The sequence below is a fragment of the Ischnura elegans genome, chromosome 1, assembly GCF_921293095.1.
Source record: "Ischnura elegans chromosome 1, ioIscEleg1.1, whole genome shotgun sequence".
Taxonomy (NCBI): domain Eukaryota; kingdom Metazoa; phylum Arthropoda; class Insecta; order Odonata; family Coenagrionidae; genus Ischnura; species Ischnura elegans.
The window spans coordinates 101,475,783-101,499,235 of NC_060246.1; the positions used below are offsets into that span (position 1 = coordinate 101,475,783).

At 35.6% G+C, this 23,453-nt stretch overlaps 1 protein-coding gene across 1 annotated transcript in view; it reads left to right on the forward strand.

Annotated features, from left to right (window-relative positions):
- The window catches only part of LOC124167315 (triple functional domain protein), a 352,896-nt gene that overhangs the window by 82,122 nt on the left and 247,321 nt on the right, over positions 1-23,453 (forward strand). The window contains exons 7-24 of the mRNA XM_046545291.1: positions 3,875-3,997; positions 6,657-6,848; positions 9,197-9,328; positions 9,534-9,624; positions 14,432-14,436; positions 14,806-15,036; positions 16,657-16,779; positions 16,863-17,054; positions 17,141-17,325; positions 18,032-18,203; positions 18,665-18,835; positions 19,238-19,420; positions 19,641-19,760; positions 20,528-20,719; positions 20,832-21,126; positions 21,723-21,964; positions 22,130-22,275; positions 22,411-22,584. Coding sequence (XP_046401247.1) covers positions 3,875-3,997; positions 6,657-6,848; positions 9,197-9,328; positions 9,534-9,624; positions 14,432-14,436; positions 14,806-15,036; positions 16,657-16,779; positions 16,863-17,054; positions 17,141-17,325; positions 18,032-18,203; positions 18,665-18,835; positions 19,238-19,420; positions 19,641-19,760; positions 20,528-20,719; positions 20,832-21,126; positions 21,723-21,964; positions 22,130-22,275; positions 22,411-22,584 — 2,969 coding nt within the window. The remainder of the gene's footprint in view (positions 1-3,874; positions 3,998-6,656; positions 6,849-9,196; positions 9,329-9,533; positions 9,625-14,431; positions 14,437-14,805; positions 15,037-16,656; positions 16,780-16,862; positions 17,055-17,140; positions 17,326-18,031; positions 18,204-18,664; positions 18,836-19,237; positions 19,421-19,640; positions 19,761-20,527; positions 20,720-20,831; positions 21,127-21,722; positions 21,965-22,129; positions 22,276-22,410; positions 22,585-23,453) is intronic.

The following is a 23,453-nucleotide window of genomic DNA, read 5'->3' on the forward strand; positions in this document are numbered from 1 at the left end:
GATAAACTCTCACTCTATATATATATAAAATATATATATATATAAAACTTTTATACCTTTCACCCATGTTCACTCTGTGCCTTTTGTACTATTTTAATTTTTTGTTGTCTATTCCCATTGATAATAATTCTTGAGAGCTTTCAACACGATGTTTTTATTTATTCATGATACATGTTGTCTTTTAAGCTCCTTACACTCGATGTCTCCTTTAGAGAACGTTTAACATTCTTCATACTACTTAGATTTAATTTTTGATAGTTTTGCCTGCTCACATTATGTTTCTTTGTATTAGTTAAGATTTGATAGGTTTTAAAACCTTTTTCTTGAAGTTTAGAATAAAAATCATGTGTGGAGTAGAATTACATTGTAACCCACAAGGAAAAATTGAAACTTTTAGTCAAATTAATGGGTAAATAGGGAAATTTGAGATGGAGTTTGTATTTTTCGTCAGAAGTGGGGGATTCAAGGTTTAAAATGATACCTAATTCATCACTGTTAGTGCAGTTCTTTCAGAGCATGTACAGAATGACAGAAAAATAACTACAGTGCAACCTCGGTAAAACGAGACCCCACGGGGCTCAAATAAACACTCGCTATAGCGAATTGTCGCTTTACCAGAGGTGGAGCAAATAATAGTCAATATACCTATTGCAAACAGTTATACAGGAACAGGAGTGGTGCGGCGACAGAGAAATTTATATCCGATAAACATAAGCATAAATCCAGACGAAGGGCGATGTTTTTTGCATCACTAAATTTCCTTACTTAAAAAACAAATAACTATTTAAACAATTTATAAGCGCCGTACTGAATAAAAATCATGCAAAGCATTCCTTGATCAATCATTATGCCAATGTACAACTGACGAAGCCATTTCTCCATGTACTTAATTATTGCATTTACATGATCATTCTATTATTTTGGTATTTTCCACTGAAAATTCAAAAAATAACTGATATAACTGTATTGCGGTTATTTAATGCCTCAAATAGTTCCATTGGTGCATGTTAATTGTTCCAGCACGTTAAGCGGCAGTCAAGTGAAATGACGTATTGCATTTCTTTCTGCAGACGAAAATGGTGGAAGGTTGTAAAACGATCCTGCCTTGGAAGACTTTTTCTATCATATAATGTAATTTCTTCATTATCTACGGCAAAAACTTTGCTAAGCATTCAAAATGATGTGATTAAAATTGCAGTTGTTTAAAAAAGTCCCTCTTCGAGTGTTACGCTCGCGACGTATTTGAAATAATACACTGACAATGAGTTTACCACGGCACTGCAATAAAAACGGACTGAATTAAAATTGGTATTGTAAGAAAAGATATTAACGTGATATTATTTCACGAAAAAATATCACGCTGGTATTATGCTGATGTCACTTAAATAAAACAATAGCAATATGCAAGAAACTGCGACAAATATAACCCACATGGGTAATATTTTCAGCAAAGAAACGGAAAGGCATACGCATCTGATGGACCCTAAGACCATAAAATCCAACGAGTTTGAATTTATTGATTTAAAATTCTCAATAATGACTGAGAAACATGAAAAAGGAATGCAGAATTTTTTAAATTAAATAAACTGAAAGCGCAGCATCAGCTCTTCACATATGCCATCTGTGGCGGCATCGAATGCATGCGACATGGCACCAAACGAGAGTCAGTTGTTCTGAGCCACCAGCGCCACCAGGCTCGGCCGCCCGAGTGTCGGAAGAGAGCGCCAGTACGACTCCAACCACGGACGCGAATAGTTCACCATTGTGAATAGTACATTGTGATCGTGACTATTACTTGTAACCGCAAAAGAGAATAAATACGTCCATCCGGACAATTCACGCTGAGTATCATTGTATCGTACACCCTACACTATCGCTAAAGCGCACTACCTACCTCTAGAAGCATCATTGCAAGAAATACCTCGTACTGCAAGGGTTTTGTCAGGGAGTAGGTTGTAAAAGATTTCCGTTTCGTCAATGTTATACCACGCAGGGAATACTTCTTAAGATACTTAGGATCGGAGTGTTTTCTTCCATGACTTCGGGTCAACACCGCAGGCATCACCAGCAATTATGACGGGAGATAACGCTATGGTGCTTTGAATCAGTTTAAGCAACATTCCTAACTCTTGACGTTCTCGATTCGCAATTTATCCCTGAAATACTTTGCGTTAGACTTAGGCATAGCCACTTTCTCTGAAGTTCTCACAGATTGAAGTGGGCAAAACCACCTGAACAAAGCTTCTTCTAACTCTTCATGGTCTGCATTCCTTGGGCGTTTATGCTTTTTTACTGCGAAGAGCGAATAGGAAGATAAATTAATTACGCCACCCTCATATTACTCTATTATTTTCTTGCTTAGACGTGTTAGGTGTTTTTTGGCCATGGTGTCTGCCATCAAATCCTTTCTATTCACGCAACACACGGACGTGCGAGTATCTGCCCACTGCTTTCTGCCGCCCGAGGAACGAAAGAAGACCAAGCATTCGCGAATGTTAAATCCACAATATTTTCACTATAATGAACTACTTATTTATCGAACGTCAGTTTACTCCATGAATTTGAGACTGTGCACTCCATGTTAACTTCATTTCTAACAGATCGCAAGAAATTACATAGATTAGGGACTCTTGGTGAAGGTTCTCCGGCGATGGAAACTCTCGCTATGGCGAGTGCCAGCACCTGAAGGGCCTTGTAAAAACGAATTTTTTTAACATGCTTATTATAGGGTCAATTGACGGTGCATCGGCTATCCCTCGTAATAGCGGGGGTCTCGCAATAGCCCGTACTCGCTTTAACGAGGTTCCACTGTATGTATCTGTATTAATATATATGATGATTCATCGCTCATTGATTTTTACGTATTTGTGTCAAGCAACGTTTGAGGTTCAATTGATAGAATTTGAATTTGTTTTGCTTCATTTTTTGAACTTACTGAAGCCTGACCTGGAAATATCAATTTTTTTGTATGTATTTATTTTTTCTGGAAAATTAACTGTCACAAGACAATGGTCTCTCTTTTATAGCCTTGCCTTTAGAGAAGGTAGCTGATGAATATTGCATGGGTGAAAATTATTTCACATAATTCATTGCTAACTTTCATTGGAAGTGGAAAGTCGTCATTTGCTGTTACAAATATTTATTTTTGATTAGGAAAATTTTCATAGTTTTTGTTTGCATTTGGTATGGAAGGTTAAATTATGGGCTATATTCTCATTCAGTATCTTATTAAACCACTCTCTGCCCCCTGGTTGATGCATTCTAACTCACGCTAATTTTTTTCTTTCCACTTGTGGGTCATCTTGTTGAGCCTGATATGAAAATGAATTTTAAAAATTTGGAATTGGTTTTTATATTACCTCTTTCTTTGTCATTACTCTGGCAAAATTGCTTTCCCTCTGCCTTTTTCTGATGATATCGCATGAAAGTGTTGATATATGTTAATTTTTTGTTAAATGAGCCCTCCAAAACCTTTCATATGAAGCTGCATTAAAATTCACGAAAATAATGTACCGTTAATGTAATGTTGAATATATCTCTGTGTATCTGTTAGGCTAAATTCTGCTTCAGCACAATTTGTCATTTTATAGCACTGATGAGAGATACATCAAAAGGAAGTAGTGCACTATTTGAACTTGAATGATGATATTTAGGTGTTGAGTGCAAATGTCACATCTTAAGGTGTATGACATTACTGTAGAGCCAAATGAACCCTCACCATGTAGACCATTGGAGTAAAACATTTCATATTCAATGTACTAAATGAGTTTAAATTTGGATATTGCTGCTGTGAGTGAATTTTTGTTAATTGTTTTTGCTGTAATTCAAATGTAAATTTAGTTGGCTTCATGTTTACTTTTTATGTCTTTTCCAGATGTTTGATTGGATATACCACAATCGGGATGTCTTCCTATTAAATTATGTAGAGATAGGCCATTCGTACCAATTAGCCAAAGAACTTCAGGATGAGCATAACCATTTTTCTATGAGTTCTATGGTAAGCCTTTAATTCTATGTATTAATTCATAGTGTCATTTATTTTTATTACTGTGCATTCTAGAATATTATAGATTTTACCAAACAGCAGCTAAACATGAAGTATTTCACCATAAGTGAATATGATCATGGAACAAATTATCCAAGTGTAGGTGGAGTAGTATCTTTTGGCATTTTACTGACTACCATATAAGCGCATGTAAGAGGTGCACCTTTTTTCCCAGAAAATTGCAGCCGAAAATGGGGGTTCGTCTCTTGCACAAACTTCTTATCTCCCCCCCCCCGCCCCTTCCCTGGTCGCAAGACCAAAGGGAACTGAGTGGCCTTGGTTTTCAGTGTGAGTCAGTCATCTGAAACCCTAGGTCAAAAACAAGCGGCAGGCATGGGAGCTTCTCCCTTAGTGATGTACAGTGAAACCTCCCTTAACCTTTTCCCTACGAAGGCTGTGTTTCCACGGCTTGAATTTTCCGACGCTAAAGGCCGAAGGCCGTGTTTTCATGGCTTTCGGGAAAATATTCTTGAAAAATATCCTAAATGTTTCATTCGCATGTTTTCAGAATGCTTGTGGAGAGCAGACGTGAATGAGGAGAGAGTGGATTTGGGCATCGTGAATCTAAAATATGTTAATATCATAAATACCTTGAAGTATACTAGGTGCATTGAAAGATTTCATTCCCTTTAAAGTATTTGTTGGTCTATGATATAATGCTCTTTTGCTGAAAACCCTAAAAATAACCGTAGAACTTCGTTTAAAAGTTCTAGAAGCATGGCAAAATGAAAGGTATACATTGATGAACTGACATTTGCTGCAATATTAACAATTAAAAAAAAATTAAAATCTCACTGGTAACAATAAACTGACCGCAAAAGTACGCCGTGATGGGCTGCCTTCGGAAAAGGGTTGAGGATTATATTTGCCCAGTTGCCGAGGAAAGGGTCTGGCACCCCACTAGGAAAGGTCATTAAGTGGAGGAAGCGACTACTTGGACAATTCCTTGCCGAGAAACAACTCTGTACAGGGTGAAAAAGAAATGCTCAAAGCCTTTGTACGGCCAAAACCAACTTTCCGTGAAGGAGCCCAGGGCGAAAGGATTAAACGAAACTCAAGGGACCGAAATTTTGCCGTCTCATTGATCGGGAGTTCGTTCCCTGGAGGTGATTTGCGCATTGCATCATCGTTGGAGCAAGAAAATTGAAACAAGTCTGCATGCATTATCTTCATTCTACCTTCACATACTTCAAAGCAATGCTGATTTTTTCAACTGCAATGCAACTCGCAGGCAATAGACCACTTTTAGGAAGCCTCGTTGGTATTATTCAATCACTTCGCATGCTGTTTAATAAGTTTTCAAAAATGTATGCAGCGTAGCGGTGAGCACGAGGCGACCCCTTTATTGCTCTACCATAATGACATGTGTAGCAACTTTCTTAGACCTATTAAAGCACAGGGGGTGGCAACATTTCTTCATAGTAATCGAATCAAGAATACACTATTGCAATATTTGCGGTCGCGGGCTGCGTAAATAATTCATTGTAATAGCATAATTTCCATCATATTCCAGATACACAACTTCCAATTAGAAAACAGCTTGAAAGGCCTCATGCAGGAGTTCTCAAAGTAAAATATGTCACGATTTTGAAAAATGAGATTTTGAGAAATTATATTCTGCAACCCTCAGTTCGCTGGCTTCCCGGATAACTAAATTTGAGTCTACTCTGATTAACTCATCAAACGACCCTTCAATATTCACGTCTTATGAGAGACCCTGCCAGAATTCATGGATTTTTCCATCATTCTCCATCGTGTGGTTGCAGTTGACTGCAAACCAGATAGACAACTGCTGATGAGAAACAGCTTGAAAGGCCTCATGCATGCGTTCTAGAAGTAAAATAAGTCACGATGATGATGCTTTTGACTGCAAACCCGGTTTTTGCAAAATAACTAAATATGGTGACAGTGTGGTGTGGCACGCTTCCAAACTTTGCAAAGCCGCTGCATTACCTGCAAAATGGTCCTCTTTAATTTTGCCAATCCCTTTCATCCATTCGGCAAACCAAAAATTTCACTAAAAATCGACGGTAATGCCGTGTTGCCGCAGAAATTACCCCTAGGTCGAGAGATTGCAACTTCGCTGGTGCAGTTGGGGGGGAAGAAAATAATGCGCACATTTCTTATTGTTAGGCCTATGTTGGGGCCCGTGCAGCGATCGAGGAGATCAATTTAAATATAACATAGCATCACCTCGCACATATGTAATTTTCTACTTCTAAATGCGGTTCTCTTCCTTTCTGGCACTACTCATTGGTGTCACGTAATATCAAATGGCAACTGTCAAAATGATTGGTCTCAAGTTCAATTTAAAGGTTGTGAGGAGGTGTGAAGTTGTACAATAGTGAGAAATAATATGATGATTTGAAGTTGAATTAATTCTATAACCTGGTCATAATTATAATCAGAATGTATTTGATGGTGTTAGTAACCAAGTAATGTAACGCTGAAAATATTTGTCAAAATATATGGTGATTGTGTTAGCAATATATGTATATCCTAATTCAGGAGTGTTTTCAGTCGATATTTTTCTAGCTATCAGTAGAAAATGTTTGTTAGTCTTATTTGCTACGAATATATTTTTCTGAATGGTTGTTTTCTTTCCTTTCAGGGAGTTTATGTGAACATTAATCGAATACTTTCTGTAGCCCAGAGGCTTGTGGAAGGTGGTCACTATGCTGCTCAGGCTGTGCGAGGGATAGCAGGTCGATTAGATCGAGCGTGGAAGGAGTTTGCTGCAGGTTTAGATGAACGGACATCTGCCTTAGCCCTTTCAGTCCTCTTTCATCATAGAGCCGAACAGGTAATACACCTAGGTGATATTTACCGTATTTGACGGCATATAAGACGCACTTTTTTTTCCTAAATTTTGTCTCAAATAAGTTACCTGTGTCTTATGCGTGAAGGACGCAGGCAAACTTTCAACACTGAATGCTATTTTTAGACCGGATAAAGGTCTAGACACACGTAACTTTTTCTGCATCTACCATAATTATTTTATCAGGGTTAACTAAATTTTTGCCACCAAAAATATAGCTCAAAAGAGAGAACTGGGATGGTTTTACTTCCGAAACCGCACTATTCCCGTCAAAAAGTAAACAAAACTAGTTGCGCCCGCTCCGTCTTCTTTTGTTTCTGCTTTGCTTTGCCTGCCTATGTTTCTGCTTTGTTTATCTGGCTTTTACGAAATGTGAGAGCTAAAAGAATTTGTGTTTTTTGTTGTTTCTGCTTTATGTTGTATTATGTTTGATTGCTTGCTGTTCATTAATTTATTCATTATTAAAATTTACATATCATGTTCAAACTAAATTACTGTATGTTAATTTTCCTTAAGTAAAAATATGTTTAGTAATTGCATCCAATGATTGTTTGTTTGGCTTTTGCAAAATTTGAGAACTAAAAGAAATCACAGTTTAAGTTATTGTGGTACCACACTGTTGCACGGACTATTGAAACTTTTTTTTTCCTTGTGCGTGGCCTTCTAAACAAGGGTGCGACTTATATGCCAGTGTTTCTTATATGCCATCAAATACGGTATATGCTTATGCCCTATTGTGCCTTGTAGCCTTATGGACAAAGTTCTTGTCTTATGACAAAAGGTCATGGTTCCCTATCCTGAATGAAGTCTTTAGATCAGAAATCCTCGGAAGTGTGAGGTGATCTAAAGAAAGCAACTGCCCTCCCTAACCTGATTGTGTGCTATTCACATGTTTAATGCCTCAGTTGAGATTGGGCTCTTCTCTCACCTTTATAAATCAACCTTCGAGTTTAAAAACTGACTGAAGGGAAAAAAGTATGAGAAAAGGGAATACAGTTGAGGACCTCAAATCCGGAATCCTGAAACCCGGAAAACCTCAAATCCAGAACATTTGAAAATTCCTCTGCGTAGTGTTTTGACTTGCCACCTCATGGCACCACTCCCCAAGCCTTGTTCTGGGATGAGTAGGAATTTAGCACATACTATGGATGTACGCTAAGAACCTTGTCAGGGACACATAAGGATATCAAATATCAAGTACAAGAGCCTGAGCACATGCATAAATTAATTAATTTACTAAATATACTATGTAGACCCGAAATCCAAAAAAACCAGAAATCCAGAAGCCCTTCGGTCCCAAGCTTTCTGGATTTGAGGTCCTCAACTATATTTAAGTTTTCAATCTTTTATTGACTACACAATGTTCTTGATCAGTTGCTTCTGATTGTCCATAGAAAAATTTTCATTAATGACTACTTCTTTATCATGGCCATCTAATGTAGAAATGTTAGGTGATAAAAAGTGTCCTATGTGTGGAAGTAATGAAGGTTATTGGCTCTGATGTGTTTCTTTAAGATTGAAATGCATGGGTGTAAAAATGTGAGTTTGATGATGATGATGATGATGTAAGTTGAAAAGGTGGGTAGGACACATTTGCACCTCTTTTTCAAATAGAATTTGTAGCAATGAATGATTAAAACCGCAAGTTATAACTCAATTTACTTCAATTTCAAATAAATGAATGGCTTCATGGTCAGAAATGTGGTTAGATGTAGAATAAGAGCACACAGAAAAATAGAAAATATCATTTGAGATGAATATTAGTTGAGTGTTCAAATCTTGTTCAGTTGGAAGTTACCCATAATTTTTCAAGTTCAGTGATGGAAGGTATCATTGCCATCTTCTCTGAGATCTCAGATTACAACCTCTTCTCAAGTGAATCCTCTGTCATGGGTTTTTAGGCAACCTTCTTCATCCCTTTATTGTCAGAGTATGATGAATGATGTATTAAAAGTAGCCATTTTACAATGCTTTATTGTATTTTTGATTATGATAATTGGATATTTGATTGATCATAATTTTATGCATTCTTGGATTTCAAATTCTCTGTCTCATACTTTGAAATCTGATCCATACTCGGTGTGCTCCTCTTCAAGCATGTCTTTTATTGGTGTTCATGGCCAAATATCTAACGAAAACTCATCGTAAATTGTGTAATCTGATGGCGTATTTTTATGCTACCCTGTTACAGTTTGTGTTTATATTTTTTTACTGATCAAGATCTTAATATCTTTCTTTCATATTAATTGTGTAACCTTTAACATGCTTTCATGAATAATATGGCAGTTCTTGGTTGTGAATAATTATCTAATTCAGTGTTTCTATTTTTTCAGTATGTAGATAATGTTCAAAGCTGGAGTCAGGCTTGTGAAAATGTAAATATACCAAGTGAAATCATCATTCTAGAAACAGCTATCCATCACCACCAGAATCTTTATGAATCCATGTGCCAAGCCTACACAGAGGTATGTGTTTTTTCAACTCACTTATAAAACTTACAGCATGCTCTGCCTTTTTTTCCATGCTTGAGGACACTTGCATGTGTTGATTTTTTACATGTTTTATCCATTTTTATTTTTTTTATTTTCTCCATTTTATTTATTTAATTTCTTCAATTTTTGTTTGATTTTCCATTAAGATTAAATTTGTACAACATTTATCATATTGCAGGTCTATAATTCATACCAAGCACTACTCAATGGGTTGGATAGTATGGTTGAAGTCTGCCATTCTTTTCCCACAGGAAGAAAGTCCAAATCAAGTCAACGTAATAATGTATGCATGTGAGGCTAGATGTATTGAATTCTGTGTTGTATTTTTATTTCTTGTATTTTTTATTAAGGACAATCCTAAACACACATTCACTCTTCCCTTAAGTGCAGCGGTTCCTCTTATAGCTTTGTTAATAGTTCTCGAAAGAGTAGATGTAAATCAAAATGATGTTAAACGAAACATTTAATTCCATTGGAGGAAATTCAAAATTTGAAATATTTATCCATAAGGTTAATGATTTTTCATCATCAATCTCCTTGGAAATTTTCTATTATAGGCAGATTAAATGATGTCTTAAAAGAAGCTGTTTGACTTAATACTCAGGGATAGAATCATTTGTACAAATCACTATAGTGAACCATTTTTATATTTCATGAATAGATCCAAGTTTCTGTTTTGTGAGTTTGATTACTTTAGAGTTAGTTTTGATTGGTCAGTCATAACATAATCAGATTAACATGATATGATCATTGTAAATACATTGATACAATCTAAAATCACAATGTGATGATAATTGACAAAGGTGAAGCGCCTTGGTAAAAGTAGGTCATAAGTTAATCTGTTATTTTTGGGGTTCCTAACTGGTGTTGAACTCAATTCATCTGTGATTACCTCTATGGAAAATGATTGTCTGATATGAGATTCATGATATGCATATAGCATTAAAGATTTCATGAATAAATATGAATGAAGATAAATGAATAGAGAATACATTTTTAAGACATAACATTGACAAAAAAATCACACATGTTTTTAAATTTGGTGTACTCATTTTGATCATTTACTTAACTGAAATTCAAGCTAGGTGGAATGTGAAATTTTTATCCTTACTATTTATTTTCCTGATTTTTTATTTGGTTATAGAATGAAAATTGTTGTTATTTTGAGGTAGTTATATTCTTAAGAAGAATGTTCTGAAGCTGTTTTATTTGATTGGTTAAGTTTGAATATAAAATGGTATGCATGGGTAACTATCTACTGCATGTAGAATAGGTGTTTGAAATGAATTGACTAAAGCATTTGCATTTCTTCTGGCTTTTGGGAATGAGTTCTTCGTAGACTTTGATTATAAAAATCTTATTAATCTTTTGCATGCTGCTAAGGCCAGTTTAATTCACAATCATGCACTTAGTACATATTGAGTGAGAAGTGAAAACATTATATAGATAAATTTAGCCCCTTTAAAATATTGCCTCTTTACTCAATTTCTTGCAAATATATCATTTTTTTATATCAAGGCAAATCTTATGAATTTCTGCTCTTTTATTACAATTTGTATTTACCTGAATTTAAATATATATTGTTATCGTGGCAGGTGGTTGGAAGTAATTTTTTATCTTATTTATATTTAGAACTAAGCTGTTTTTGGCAAGGGAATGGTCATCAGTATTTTATGTGGTAAATATGCTGTGTGATTTGTATTGCTCTTGTCTTGTTTTACAAACCTGTGAATGAGTAAGTATATTTTCCTGTGATACTCTGATAGTTGTTGATGTTCACTTTTTCGTGCAAGCTTTGACATTAATGGTTACTTTGGTGCATGTGGTGCCGAAAGCCAAGGAAGGAATGGTATTTTTAACCTTGGAACTTGATTGCTTTCATACGCATTTCATGTTTGTGGTCAAGTAAAGGTGAGCTTTCTATTCTGTAGCTTACTCTTTGAAATTATGCACTTAAATAATTTATCTGCTCATGTTTCATTAACAATGGTGTTATAACTGAAGGTGCTGTTGGTTTTCACTTTATTGTTATATCATTTACTCCATGAAATCCTATTGATAGATCCTTTTTATATTGCCCAGCAATAATTGGTTAGTGGTTCTAATTAGTGATTTAAGTGCAATCTGTATGGCTTATTTTACTCATCATTGAACTTGCTTTTCATAATAGTTAATCTTATGCTTTCAATTGATCAGGTGCCGTCGTACGTGCCGACTAAGGTGATGAATTTCTCGGTGATGACACCAATGGGGCTGATCGATCTTATCAGTACCAAATATTGTTATCATTTGATGGTACACGACTGGTCAAAGTTATTGTTACCTAAGATTCATAAGGTTAAAATTGAGATTCTCAGGACTTTTTGTGCATTGTGTCTGACAAGGTTTTTCAGCCCTGTATTCAAGGAGATGTCATAAAAATTTGGGTTCTTTTCCAGCAGGTCCTTTTCCTGGGATACTAATAAGCTGTTGCTTAAGTTACAGTTTTATTACCTGCTGACTACTGTATAGTTTGTAGCCATTTATTAATGGGATCACACATAACTTTACCAAGTCATTAATGAATACTAATATGGTGTTGGTTGGGTTCTTCGCAGGTTCATAGCACTAGCAAAAAACTCCTCTATCAGCTTGACCACCTGGTTCAGATCTGTAACCAACCTGGAATGGAGCAGCCCCCTAGGAAACATGTAGGCACTTTAATTACTTCTTATGGAAATACTGTGGGTAAACTATTAAATAACAGTCTGAGAATGCTATAACGCATTTAAAGATGATGTAAAAGCTTGTTTGCATTTTCTGCTTTACAAGTAGCTATTTAACAGTTATATTTTGCATGTTTTGAGCTACCTTTTTCTTAAGAATGATTATTACCTTCAATGCAACCATTTTTATCTATAATTGATTGCATTTGCTGCATTTAAGTAAGTTTTATCATTTTTGATCATGATTACAGTTATTTTAATGCCAGATATACTTATTATTATTACTTTATTTGATTTTGATGAATGATGGCTTTAAGTGCACTTAATTAACAATTCGATTTCTTTTATTTTAAGAATCCTAGAAGAAAGCTGAAAGGGCATGAAGTAAGTTCCAATTGTAAAATATTGATCATTTTTGTAAATAGGCTACATACAACTCCTTGTTGCTAACCTTTATTTCTGCAACTTGAGCAGAATTGAAGAGCTTATTTTACTATCTAATGAGTGGGAGAAACCATAATAATTTCTAAGTTTTTATTAGGAATAATCGTTAAAATTGGGTGCTTCAAGAATGACTTTGTGTGGTAGGATATACGAGTTTCCTAAGAACAGTGACATTTAAAGTATGTCTTTTGTGAATCATCAAGTTATCTTCTGTTAGCAGCACATCCCTTATCATGAGCCTACTGTTGAATTATTAGGGATGCCTAGGATTGGAATTAAAAAATGACAGATTTGTTGTAGCTGAAGCCATCAAAAACTCTTCTATACCAAATGCTTACAGTATTGAGCCCCAAATATAATGCCAAGGCAGTTGACATTCAGCCGTATTTTGCGTGATAGTGAGTCCAATTATCCAATCCAAGCTATATCTGATGTCCTCACATGTCTTGACTGGGACAATGAAATCTTAAACGTTCTGAGGTCTCAACCTGTACCTACTTCACAAAATTAAAGAATGAAGTACAAACTCGTTTGCTTGGAGAACACAATTTGAAGAATGATTCACAATGTGGTAAAATTGATTCACAAGAATCAACACGTTGCATTTTTTTCATGTGGATAACTTTATTCCCAGCTTCAAGAAAACTCATATATTTGAGGATGATGTATTGGTGCCATTGGTGTGGACAAAATGTATCAATTCATAGCATTTAACATGGCCACTGACTGCAAGAGTGAACAGATGTGATTTTAGCTGTGGAGGATGGAAGGATCTGAGTGGGAGAATAGAGGGATGTATAAAATGTAGTGCAGAGGGTAGTGGAAGGACTTGTGAAATAATTGATAGGCAGATAATCTGAAGAATGGCTGGTTGGAAGTCATATAAAAAGCATTCTACTAATTATATCTTTCATATGTTTTAAGGAAATTCATAGCAATGGGTTTAAAATTATATCATGATATGTCAGCACCCTATATTCTTCATTGGGGCTTTAATTTTTTAAGTGAGGTGTAAGGTCTCTCTTTAATGTATATTACGTATCTGTTTACACATGCAATGGTGCTACTATTTTTAAGCATGAAAAAATTAGTATTGCTGCTTTTTTACATAAGAATTCTTAGTTCAATACATGCTTTTTAGTATTCCTTAAAAGCTAATTAAATGTTTTGGATTTGATCAAATGAGTTATTATTCATAAGAGGTGTCTTGTGTAAATTTCTCATGTTATTAGTTTTTCTCCTCTTGAAAGCTAAAATGATTTTTAATATGTATCGAGTTTTGCCAGTATATTATCTCCTTTAATTCCGGACCACAATATAAGAATGTAGTTGTGGCTGATTGAAGAAAATATGCACCACCTTTATTGAGTTCACTGCGTATCATTAAGTACAGATTTATGTGAAAATGTTACATTGCTATTTTTATACTTGTTAGGTTTTCTTTCTTGCTGCAAATTAGTGCCTTGTAGTAAAACTGTGTGAGATATTGTGTATGATTAATATTGTGAATATGTTGCTTGCCCTACAACTCCTTATTAGGGGTGATTGACTAACAAGATCAATCATGTGGTTTTTACCAATTTATGAAACAAGTTTATTTGGCATAAATGAAATTTTGTTTCAGAAAAGTTGCAAAATCCAGAAAATCAAACTTCAGCCCCTGGAAAGACCTTATGTAGTGTATATTTGAAATCTGTGGTCCTTTACATTATTTTTTTTTATTTATGTACCTCATTTATTAAATTTCTTCATATGTTTGGATTGTATCCACTCAGGCACTTAAAATTTCAATTTGAAAACTAGTAGGATGAACTCTTGAAATGGATTATTTAACTTCTATCGTTTCCAGTACATTCTTTGCACATTGTAGTTGTTCCTTTTTGTTCTTGGTTCAGTAAAATCAGCTAATTTTCTTTCCTCATACAAGGAATCGTAACTTTAAAATCACTTGAAAACAGTTTTTTTCTTATAATGAACTATAGGCTTGAAATCTTGAAGACCATGGAATCACTCAGAAATTGAAGTTCTCTTTCATTTGTTTGCCAACCTTCTTTTTTGATGTATAAATTCATTTGTGGCTTGAAAAATGTTATAAGCTTGATTCCATGGCTTCAAGTCTGGAAACTGTTAAAATTCTCATTAATTAAAATTCATTATTATTTGTATACCTACGGACTATCAGGTTTTTTTCAAACTCACTTAACTTTTCAGGGGCCTGGAGGTGTTGAGGGCAATGTTGGCGGTGGGGGTGGCAGTGGAGGTAATGTAGGGGGCGGGGGAGGTGGTGGAGGAGGTGGGCAGTCGTATGATGTTGTTGGTGTTGGATCGGGAGGAGGAGGAGGGGGAGGTGGGAGTCAGAGGGGTGGAGGAAAGAGCCCAGCTGCCGACTACTCAGAGGGGGCAAGCCACGTCCTGGCTGTGATCCACCAAATACTTGCCCACCACCGTGCTTTGGAGCAAAAGTGGCACGCCAAAAAAATCAAACTCCATCAAAGACTTGCGCTACGTCTCTTTCAAGAGGATGTGAAGCAAGTACGTGACATAAATCTCTCCAATTCATTCTCATGTGAACTTGTGAATCACTGCAGATATTGACGTTTGCTCTTCCATTCTTAGTAACCCATTGTTTTATTGACTTATTGAGATATTTAATATCAGTATAGAGATTCAAAATTTATGGATAGGTCAATATACATATTAAAAATGCTCTTTTTGTCAAATCAGATGAACACAAAGTATATGTAGTCAGTGTTTAAGGCAATTCATTATGGCAATGATTCACATATAATTTTGTATAACCACAATTTTTTTTCTTATATTTACTTTTATATTCACATCTAGAACTTCTCATTATTTTAACTCTGAAAAAGCTATTTTACGAAAACTATATTTTCCCCAAGCATGCTCCCAATTTTGCGTACAAGTGTAAGTGTGATTCAAATCGTAAGAAATTTTGATGGAAACTACAGTGCAACCTCGATAAAACGAGACCCCACGGTGCATCAATAAACTCTCGCTATAGTGAATTGTCGCTTTACCGGAGGTGGGGCAAATAATAGCCAATATACCTGTTGTGAACAGTTATACAGGAACAGTAGTGGTGCGGCGACAGATAAATTTTTATCCGATAAACATAAGCATAAATCCAGACAAAAGGCGATGTTTTTTTGCATCACTAAATTTCCTTACTCAAACTACGACTAACTATTCAAACAATTTATAAGCGCCACACTGAATAAAAATCATGCAAAGCATTGTTTTGTCAATCATTATGCCAATGCACAACCGACGAAGCCATTTTTCTATGCACTTAATTAGCGCATTTAAGTAATCATTCTATAATTTTGGTATTTACCATTGAAAATTCAAAAATTATGTGATAAAACTGTATCACGGCTATTTAATGCCTCAAATATTTCCATTGGTGTATGTTTATTGTTCCTTTAGGTGAAGCGGCAGTGAAGTGAAATAACGTAATGCATTTGTTTCTGCAGTTTCCCACATAAATTTGAGCACTCCATTAACTTCATTTCTAACAGATGGCTAGCAATTACAGAGATTAAGGAATCTTGATGTAAGTTTTTCAGGTGGTGAAACCCTCACTATGGCGAGAGCCAACACCGAAAGGGCCTCGTTAAAACGAACTTTTTAACATGCTTATAATGGGGCCAATCGACGGTGCATCGGCTATCTCTCGTAATAGCGGGGGTCTCGCTATAGCCTGTACTCGCTTTAACGAGGTTCTACTGTATCACACAAACTTCGGTCATTTTCCCACTCTTTAGTTTAGCTTACAGTGACCTAGGTCCCAACAAGTCACCGTTATTCTCAAGGTTACCTATTGAAATTAGGTGAGTGTAAGTTGGATTTAAATGTGTAAAATAACAAAAGTTTGTGTGTTCCTCTATCATCATGGTTGAGAAGTTCCACAAAATAATATCTAAATACATATATTGTTATTATGAGAATTTTGGTAAGGTGTGAATATTTTTATTTTAATTGGTAATATAATTTTTCTTGTCCTTAGTATGGTTATATTGGTTGAAATTTGTCAAAGGAAAAAAGTGATTCATGTCACAACCATTTATGGTTTGCATATTCAATTTTGTCAAAAAAATATCTTTGATCGTGTTCTTTATTTTTACCCAACAGGTTTTAGACTGGCTAGAAAATCATGGTGAGGTTTTTTTGAGGAAAAACACAGGAATTGGAAGGAATCTTCAAAAAGCTAGAGTGTACCAAAAAAGTCATGAACACTTCGAAAATGTTGCTCAAGTATGTAAAAATTTAATATGTTTTTTATTTCTTCTCATTTTAATGGATAAAAACAATAACATACTCCATTCCGTTATTCTCAGAATACCTACACAAATGCAGAGAAGCTTCTAGCTGCTGCTGAAGAACTAGCTCAAACTGGAGAATGTAATGCCAGTGAGGTTTTTTCTGTGGCATCGCAACTAGAAGCAAGAGTATCAGGATTTGCAGCCAGAGTTCAGGCTAGGAGAAGACGTCTTGATCTAGCAGTTGTGTTTTATACTCATGACAAAGAAGTAAGTTAATTAAATACTCATTCAACTTTTTATTCATATTTCGTAGCGATGTGAGTGTACTAATTATGTTGTTGTGCTATGTTTAGCTAAGTGCGTGGCTGGAAGAGGCTCGTGAGGGGCTCAGGGAAGGAGAGAATGAAGAAGAAGAGGCTCCAGAAACATTGGAGGCTGCTGAGAGGCAGTTGGCGCAGTGTGCTCAGCAGAGGGATTCAGCAATAGATGCTTGCCTTCGGACCAGTGCGGAAGGAGAGGCTTTGTTGCAAGAATTAAGGTTTGTGCCTTGATCGTCGCTTTCCATCATTTCTGTTTCAGATTCTTACACTATGAGCATTCTGATATACACTGTTGAAGGGTCTGCCAGAAAAAAGTGTCAATTACGGGAAAGTGTAAAATAGTGTAACTTGTATGAGCTATTGGCTAAGACTCTATTAAATTTTATCAAATCAATCCACTTCTCAGTATTTGATGAAGTGTAGTTGGGCTTTCCTGTGGTTATCCCTAAGCAGATGGTCTCTTTAACTGATTCAAGACCTGTCTTGGCTAGACTGTGCTTTGAATTGGCCAGTTAGGGTCCACCATGGGATTTTTTTGACATCTTTTAATGACATGGTTGGGATTTAAAATCCAAATCTCTTGATGTTTGTTGTTCAGATCGTTGCATCTGTGCACCAATTGTGTAAAAAGTCACCTTTTTTGCGGTGTTTTTAAAGTAGTTGGTCATTTTCGAAGTGATATTTTTGAATGTATTCCTCCAAAGGTGAATTAATGAGGCCATTCTCTTTGCCTGTGTTTAAATGTGGATTTGTAACTTCAGCAGCTTGTTCAGTTTTAATCCCCTCAGGAATGTACACAAGATGCCATACAAAACCACTAGTTATTTATCCCAGACCCCCTTCCATCAGAGTTAACTAACGAAAAGTTTCCATCGCCAGTCCAAAGAGTTTTCTAACTATACTTATCATGCATATTTTTTTCAGGAGTGCTGGGCTCAATGCTGAGATGGATTCTACAGGTTCTGTTGCCGCTGTGGAATCTGCCTTGGATCGTCTCAGTAAACAGCGGGAAGAAGTGGAACAACTCTGGGCCAATAGAAAACATCGTCTTGATCTGTGTCTTCAGTTGAGGCTGTTTGAAAGAGATGCCCTTGAAGTAAGTTTTTTATACTTTGTTTTAAAGTGTTATTAACCAACCTTCAGGATGAAGCACTGAGTGAGTGAATAAAGCTACTCTGCTTGTGGTAGAAGCAGTGTCTGTTGATTCTTTGGTGGCAAACTAATTTGTATTCTTCTTCAAAATTAAAGTATACTAAGAATGAGCTATACATTTTAAAAATATGAAATGAATCTCCCTTGTTAATTTTGCAATATATATTCTTCATTGTGCTCCCATTTTGTATGTACAGTGTCTTTTACTTTTTTGTAATAATGAAGTTTTCCATTATTTAGAGAGTTTGTCTCAACTTTTATTTTGGGTCATTGTTTCCTGAGTAATAACAGATTTCTATCATTTATCTCAGATGTAGTGGTGGGAATTTTTCAAGAGCATTATCCCAACTTTGTTTTGAGGTGAAAGTGATCATATTTGTCATGGTTACTTCAAATTATTTTTAGGTTTCCTCTCAGTTGGAATTGTGGTCTGAGGAACTTCAAGGAAGAAGTGGTGAGCCTGGTAGAGCAGATTCTCCTCAGGCTGAGCAGTTGTTAAGGGTCCATAATGAGAGTGTATCTCATATGCAGAATACAACATTTCAGGTGCTACAGAGGGGACAAGAACTTGCTCAGGTTGGTAGTTCGTTTGGCTGTGAGAATATTTTCTTAACACTTAGTAAAGCTAGGTACTTAAAGAAAGCTTTCAATCCATTTTATAAGGAATCCCACCAAGCATAGAGAAGAGTTTACTTGTGTTGCTTATTACTTGGCTCTCAAATCATTCCATTTCTTAATTGTTTTTAGCTATGAGGCCTTCCTTTTTTGTTATTTTTTGTGGTATTTTAAATGTTTCTATCAAATTGTGTACAGCATCATAGAAATGTCTTTTAATAGAATATAATATTCCATACTCTTTTGCACTACCTTTATTGGTTACATTTTAAAAAATTAATTACCAATTGAAGCAGTGAATGTAATTGAACCCATTGTGTTCATTTTTGGGTAATTTGCCTATTTCTCTTTATCTTGTTGCAGCTTCTGGAGAACTCAAGTGTTAGAATAATGTCAGATGCTCAGTATTCTGCTCAGACTCGTGTTCAAGTATTATTAGAGTATCTTCATGAAAGGGAGATGGATGTTGAGGATTTGGCAGAAGTTAGAAGGGTACGATTGGAACAGTGTCTTCAACTATGTCAATTTCAAGCTGATGCTAGTCAGGTAAGCAATAAAATATTCATTTCTGATGATGAAAGTTAGTAATATAGTATGTCTTAATTGTAAGTGTAGAAAATTGATGGTAAAATTTTGATTATGGCTTCTGACTATAGAATGATGATTATGCGTAATAATTTTATGATTGATATTTCATGAAGAACGTGGATTTTATTAAATTGCCTTAATCTCTGTCACTAATGTAATTTCATTTATTTACCCACAGGTCGTTAGTTGGATCAGGAATGGTGAAGCTATGTTAATGGCGGGTTTTACTATTCCAAGCTGTTTACAAGATGCAGAGCAGCTGAAAAAGGAGCATGAGCAGTTTCAAGTTGCAATTGAGGTCAGTATTCTCTCTTACTGCTTGTACTTCTTTTATGCACCATGAATGTATTGTGGTGCACAATATAAATTTTGTAAAAGTTGAGTTCAGTTATTTTTTCTCTGTTCCATAACTCTATTTTTACATATTTTCCTCCTTGAAATAGGCATTTAAATGATTTAATTTTTGAAAGGAAATCATTATTAAGCGGAGATTTCATTATGTTTTAGCTCTCTTAGATATCTATATTACATCCAAAAAATGGAACAGCCTAGTATGTCTTAAATTAGATTTTTACATGCACAGTTATTGGAGATGGTGGGGCCTGTATTGGAAAGACAATGTTTTATTGTTGCAGTATGAAAAATATCCTTTTTTGTGATCAGAGCAATATGGACCATCATCTGAAAATATCTTTATCATATACATGCTGTTTCCTTATTGTGAAGTACATTATCTCTAAAATTTGATCCCCCAATAATGTCCTTTTTCATTTACTAACTTCTTCTGATCATTGCAGTTCAGAAGAATATTCTGAGAAATATTGGGAGTGAAAAATAGGCAGATGGCATATACAAAGTTGGAATTATGAAATAAAGATTTTGTCATGACAAGATTTATTTTTTTAGTATAAACTACTTCAATGTTTATGTTGATTTGCTAATGTTCATATCAATCACTTTTTAATGAATCATATTTATTGCTTATTTGGCTTCTATATGTTAATGTACTTTAAACACTGACAGTAGATATCCCAATCAATGTAAATTTGTGTTTCTCTATTCAAGAAAACTCATACTTCTGCTGTACAAGTGAGGCATAGAGCAGATGCACTCATTAGTGCCAATCACTATGACCCTCAAGGAGTTAGGGACATTGCAGAAGAAGTTACCAAGAGATGGCAACAACTAGTCACTTGTGCGGAGGAGAGGCATAAACTTGTAACTGCTAGTCTCAATTTTTATAAGACTGCTGAGCAGGTATGATATCATATTGAAAGAATGCAATGTGGACTTTGTCTCCTCTCAATTTTTTAAAGCTTATGAGTATCCATGAGGATGTATTTCCTATTTACTTCTCTGTTTCTTACAGGTTTGCTCTGTGTTAGATAGCTTGGAAAGAGAGTACAAACGAGATGAGGATTGGTGTGGCGGAGGTGAACTAGCTGGCAATGCCACGGGTGGTGGAGGCTCTGGTGGGGAGCGAGGAGGAAACATGGTGGCTCAGCTAATAAACAAGCACCAAGAACAAAAAGAGGCCTTCCTGAAAGCCTGCACTCTCGCTAGGAGGACAGCAGAGACATTTCTTAAGTACACTGCTCGTAGCCTACAGTATTATAACTATCAGGGTGAAGCAGGAACTAGGACATCAGAAGGTCGTGTAAAAGGTATTTAACCTTTTTGAGTTCCTCTTTGCATGTTTTGATGTGGAAATCTAGTATCAGGTGTCTTGATGTGTCTTCATCTAAAGTGGTGTAGCTATATACTTTGAAACAGTTAAGAGTCGTAGATACAGCTGAATGGTAATAAATATCTACTGTAGTTGTACAGTCAGTTAGACTTTACGTAAATGATATGGAAAGATTCATACATACCCTTTGATATTATGTCATCTTACCCTAAATTTCTCTGTGATTTGAAAGTCAAGTAGAGTTAAAAGTTTATTTATTCCTAAGCCATGTCTTGGATAATCATAGCGTGAAAATAATTTCTTTTGAATGGGTTTATATTAGTGTATGATTTGATTTAATCCATGTGCTAATGATGCCAAAATTAAAGGCCTTGTAAATGTTGTAATCCTATGACAATTAGACACTCTTGTTGGCAGTGAGGAAATGCTTCTTAACTGGTGTCAAGAATAAAGACAGCAAATGAGATTCAAATGTGAAATCAAAAATATTGTTGGAAAATAGTGGATATATGGTCAACAGTATTTGGTCAATAATAATATGTTATAACCATTGGTAACCTTGTGGTTTTACAGCTATACTGGAAAAACTATTGTGCCAAGAGAATAAAGTGCTTGAACATTGGACACAAAGAAAGAAACGCCTTGATCAGTGCCAGCAGTTTGTTCTGTTTGAGAGGTCAGCCAAACAGGCTCTCGAATGGATACATGATACTGGAGAGTGCTATCTGTCAACGCACACTCACGTTCAGGGCCAGAGTAGAGAAGAAGCTGAAGCCTTACTCCTGGAGCATAATGAATTCAAAGGAACAGCCAAAGTGAGTTCTCATGTTTGTTTAGGTTTTTTGATCTCAATTATTTTATTTACCTTCTTGCAGATATTTTTCTTGTTTTAAGTTGCATAATAGATTCTTTAAATTTGGCTCATTGTTTTTATTCAGTTAGTATAGTGAATTAAAGAATAATATGCACTTAAATTTTAGGAAACCCGTGAAAGAGTTAAATTGCTCATGCAGCTGGCTGATAGTCTGGTTGAAAAAGGGCATGCTCATGCTAGTGGCATTAAGCAGTGGGTCGCAGCTGTGGATAACCAGTACAAAGATTTCAGCTCCCGAATGGATAAATATAGGTATGGTTTTTTAATTCTTTTCATTCTTTTTCCCTTGCTATAGAGTATGCAGCAAAAATAAATTAAATAGTTCTTCGTGGTAATCTTTATGGGTGGGCTAATCATTTTTTATCGTCACACTTAAATTCTTAACAGGGCGCAGCTGGAAGAATGTTTGGGAATTCAGGCAGAAGGGGATGGTAGTCGACAAGATCTCTCCATAGACCGTAATTCTGATCCTACTTTGGAGGCTAAGGTGAAGGAAGCAGCTTCAGCAAAGGACTTGAAGGAGCTTAATGAAGAGAAGAGGAGATCAGCTAGAAGAAAAGAGTAAGTTATCATATTTGTCATTTGGATACCTGTATCCAGTGGCTTCATTTTCATAATTGAAAACCTGTGTGTATCAGTGTGAGCTTTACTTATCCTGTGGTGTTTATTTTTTATCTTAAATTGTTAACCTTCTCAGTTAACCCATATTTTAACTGAGAAATTTGAATGTTTTTATGCTGTTGTTCCTTTCTCATGGGTAATATGAGGTTCTCTTAATAATGGACAAATAAAGGAACCATCTGTAAAGCAAACCTAGATACTGTAAAATTTTACAATAGCTGCCTCAAAATGAATGCCCCTCTTGCATTTAATGAATCTAGAAAAACCACCCTTTAATTTAAGTCTCTGTGTCAGCTTCAGTTAGGAAAATTACCACTCTAAGTTGATGCGTAGTTTTCCGCGGCGTTGTCTAGATGATGTCTCCATGTTTCTGGGTTTCACCGCGTGGATTTTCTTTGTGACGACAGTTTCGCCGGTATTCCAACCGTCGTCACAAAGAAAATCCACGAGGTGAAACCCAGGAACATGGAGACAAATTACCACTCTATTGTAAAATTTTTCACTTACAAATTATTTTAGTATGTGTTTATATTCAGTTTCACTATCCTTAGAGTTTTTCGTTATTGTGACCTATTGCCTTCTTTTCAAAGATTTGATTAGGCATTGCCATTAGCTTTGAACCATATCAGAAGCAGAAATGCTAGTGTTGCCTATGATGGCAACTAATTCTCTCTATTTCAGGATATTCATGAAGGATATTGAATCTTGCATAGGGCTTACAGTGGTTGACAGGCATGAATTTATACTTTATCCCTCAAAGTTAATAATTTTGGGACTGAGGGTACATTAGCCGATGATGCAAGCATGGT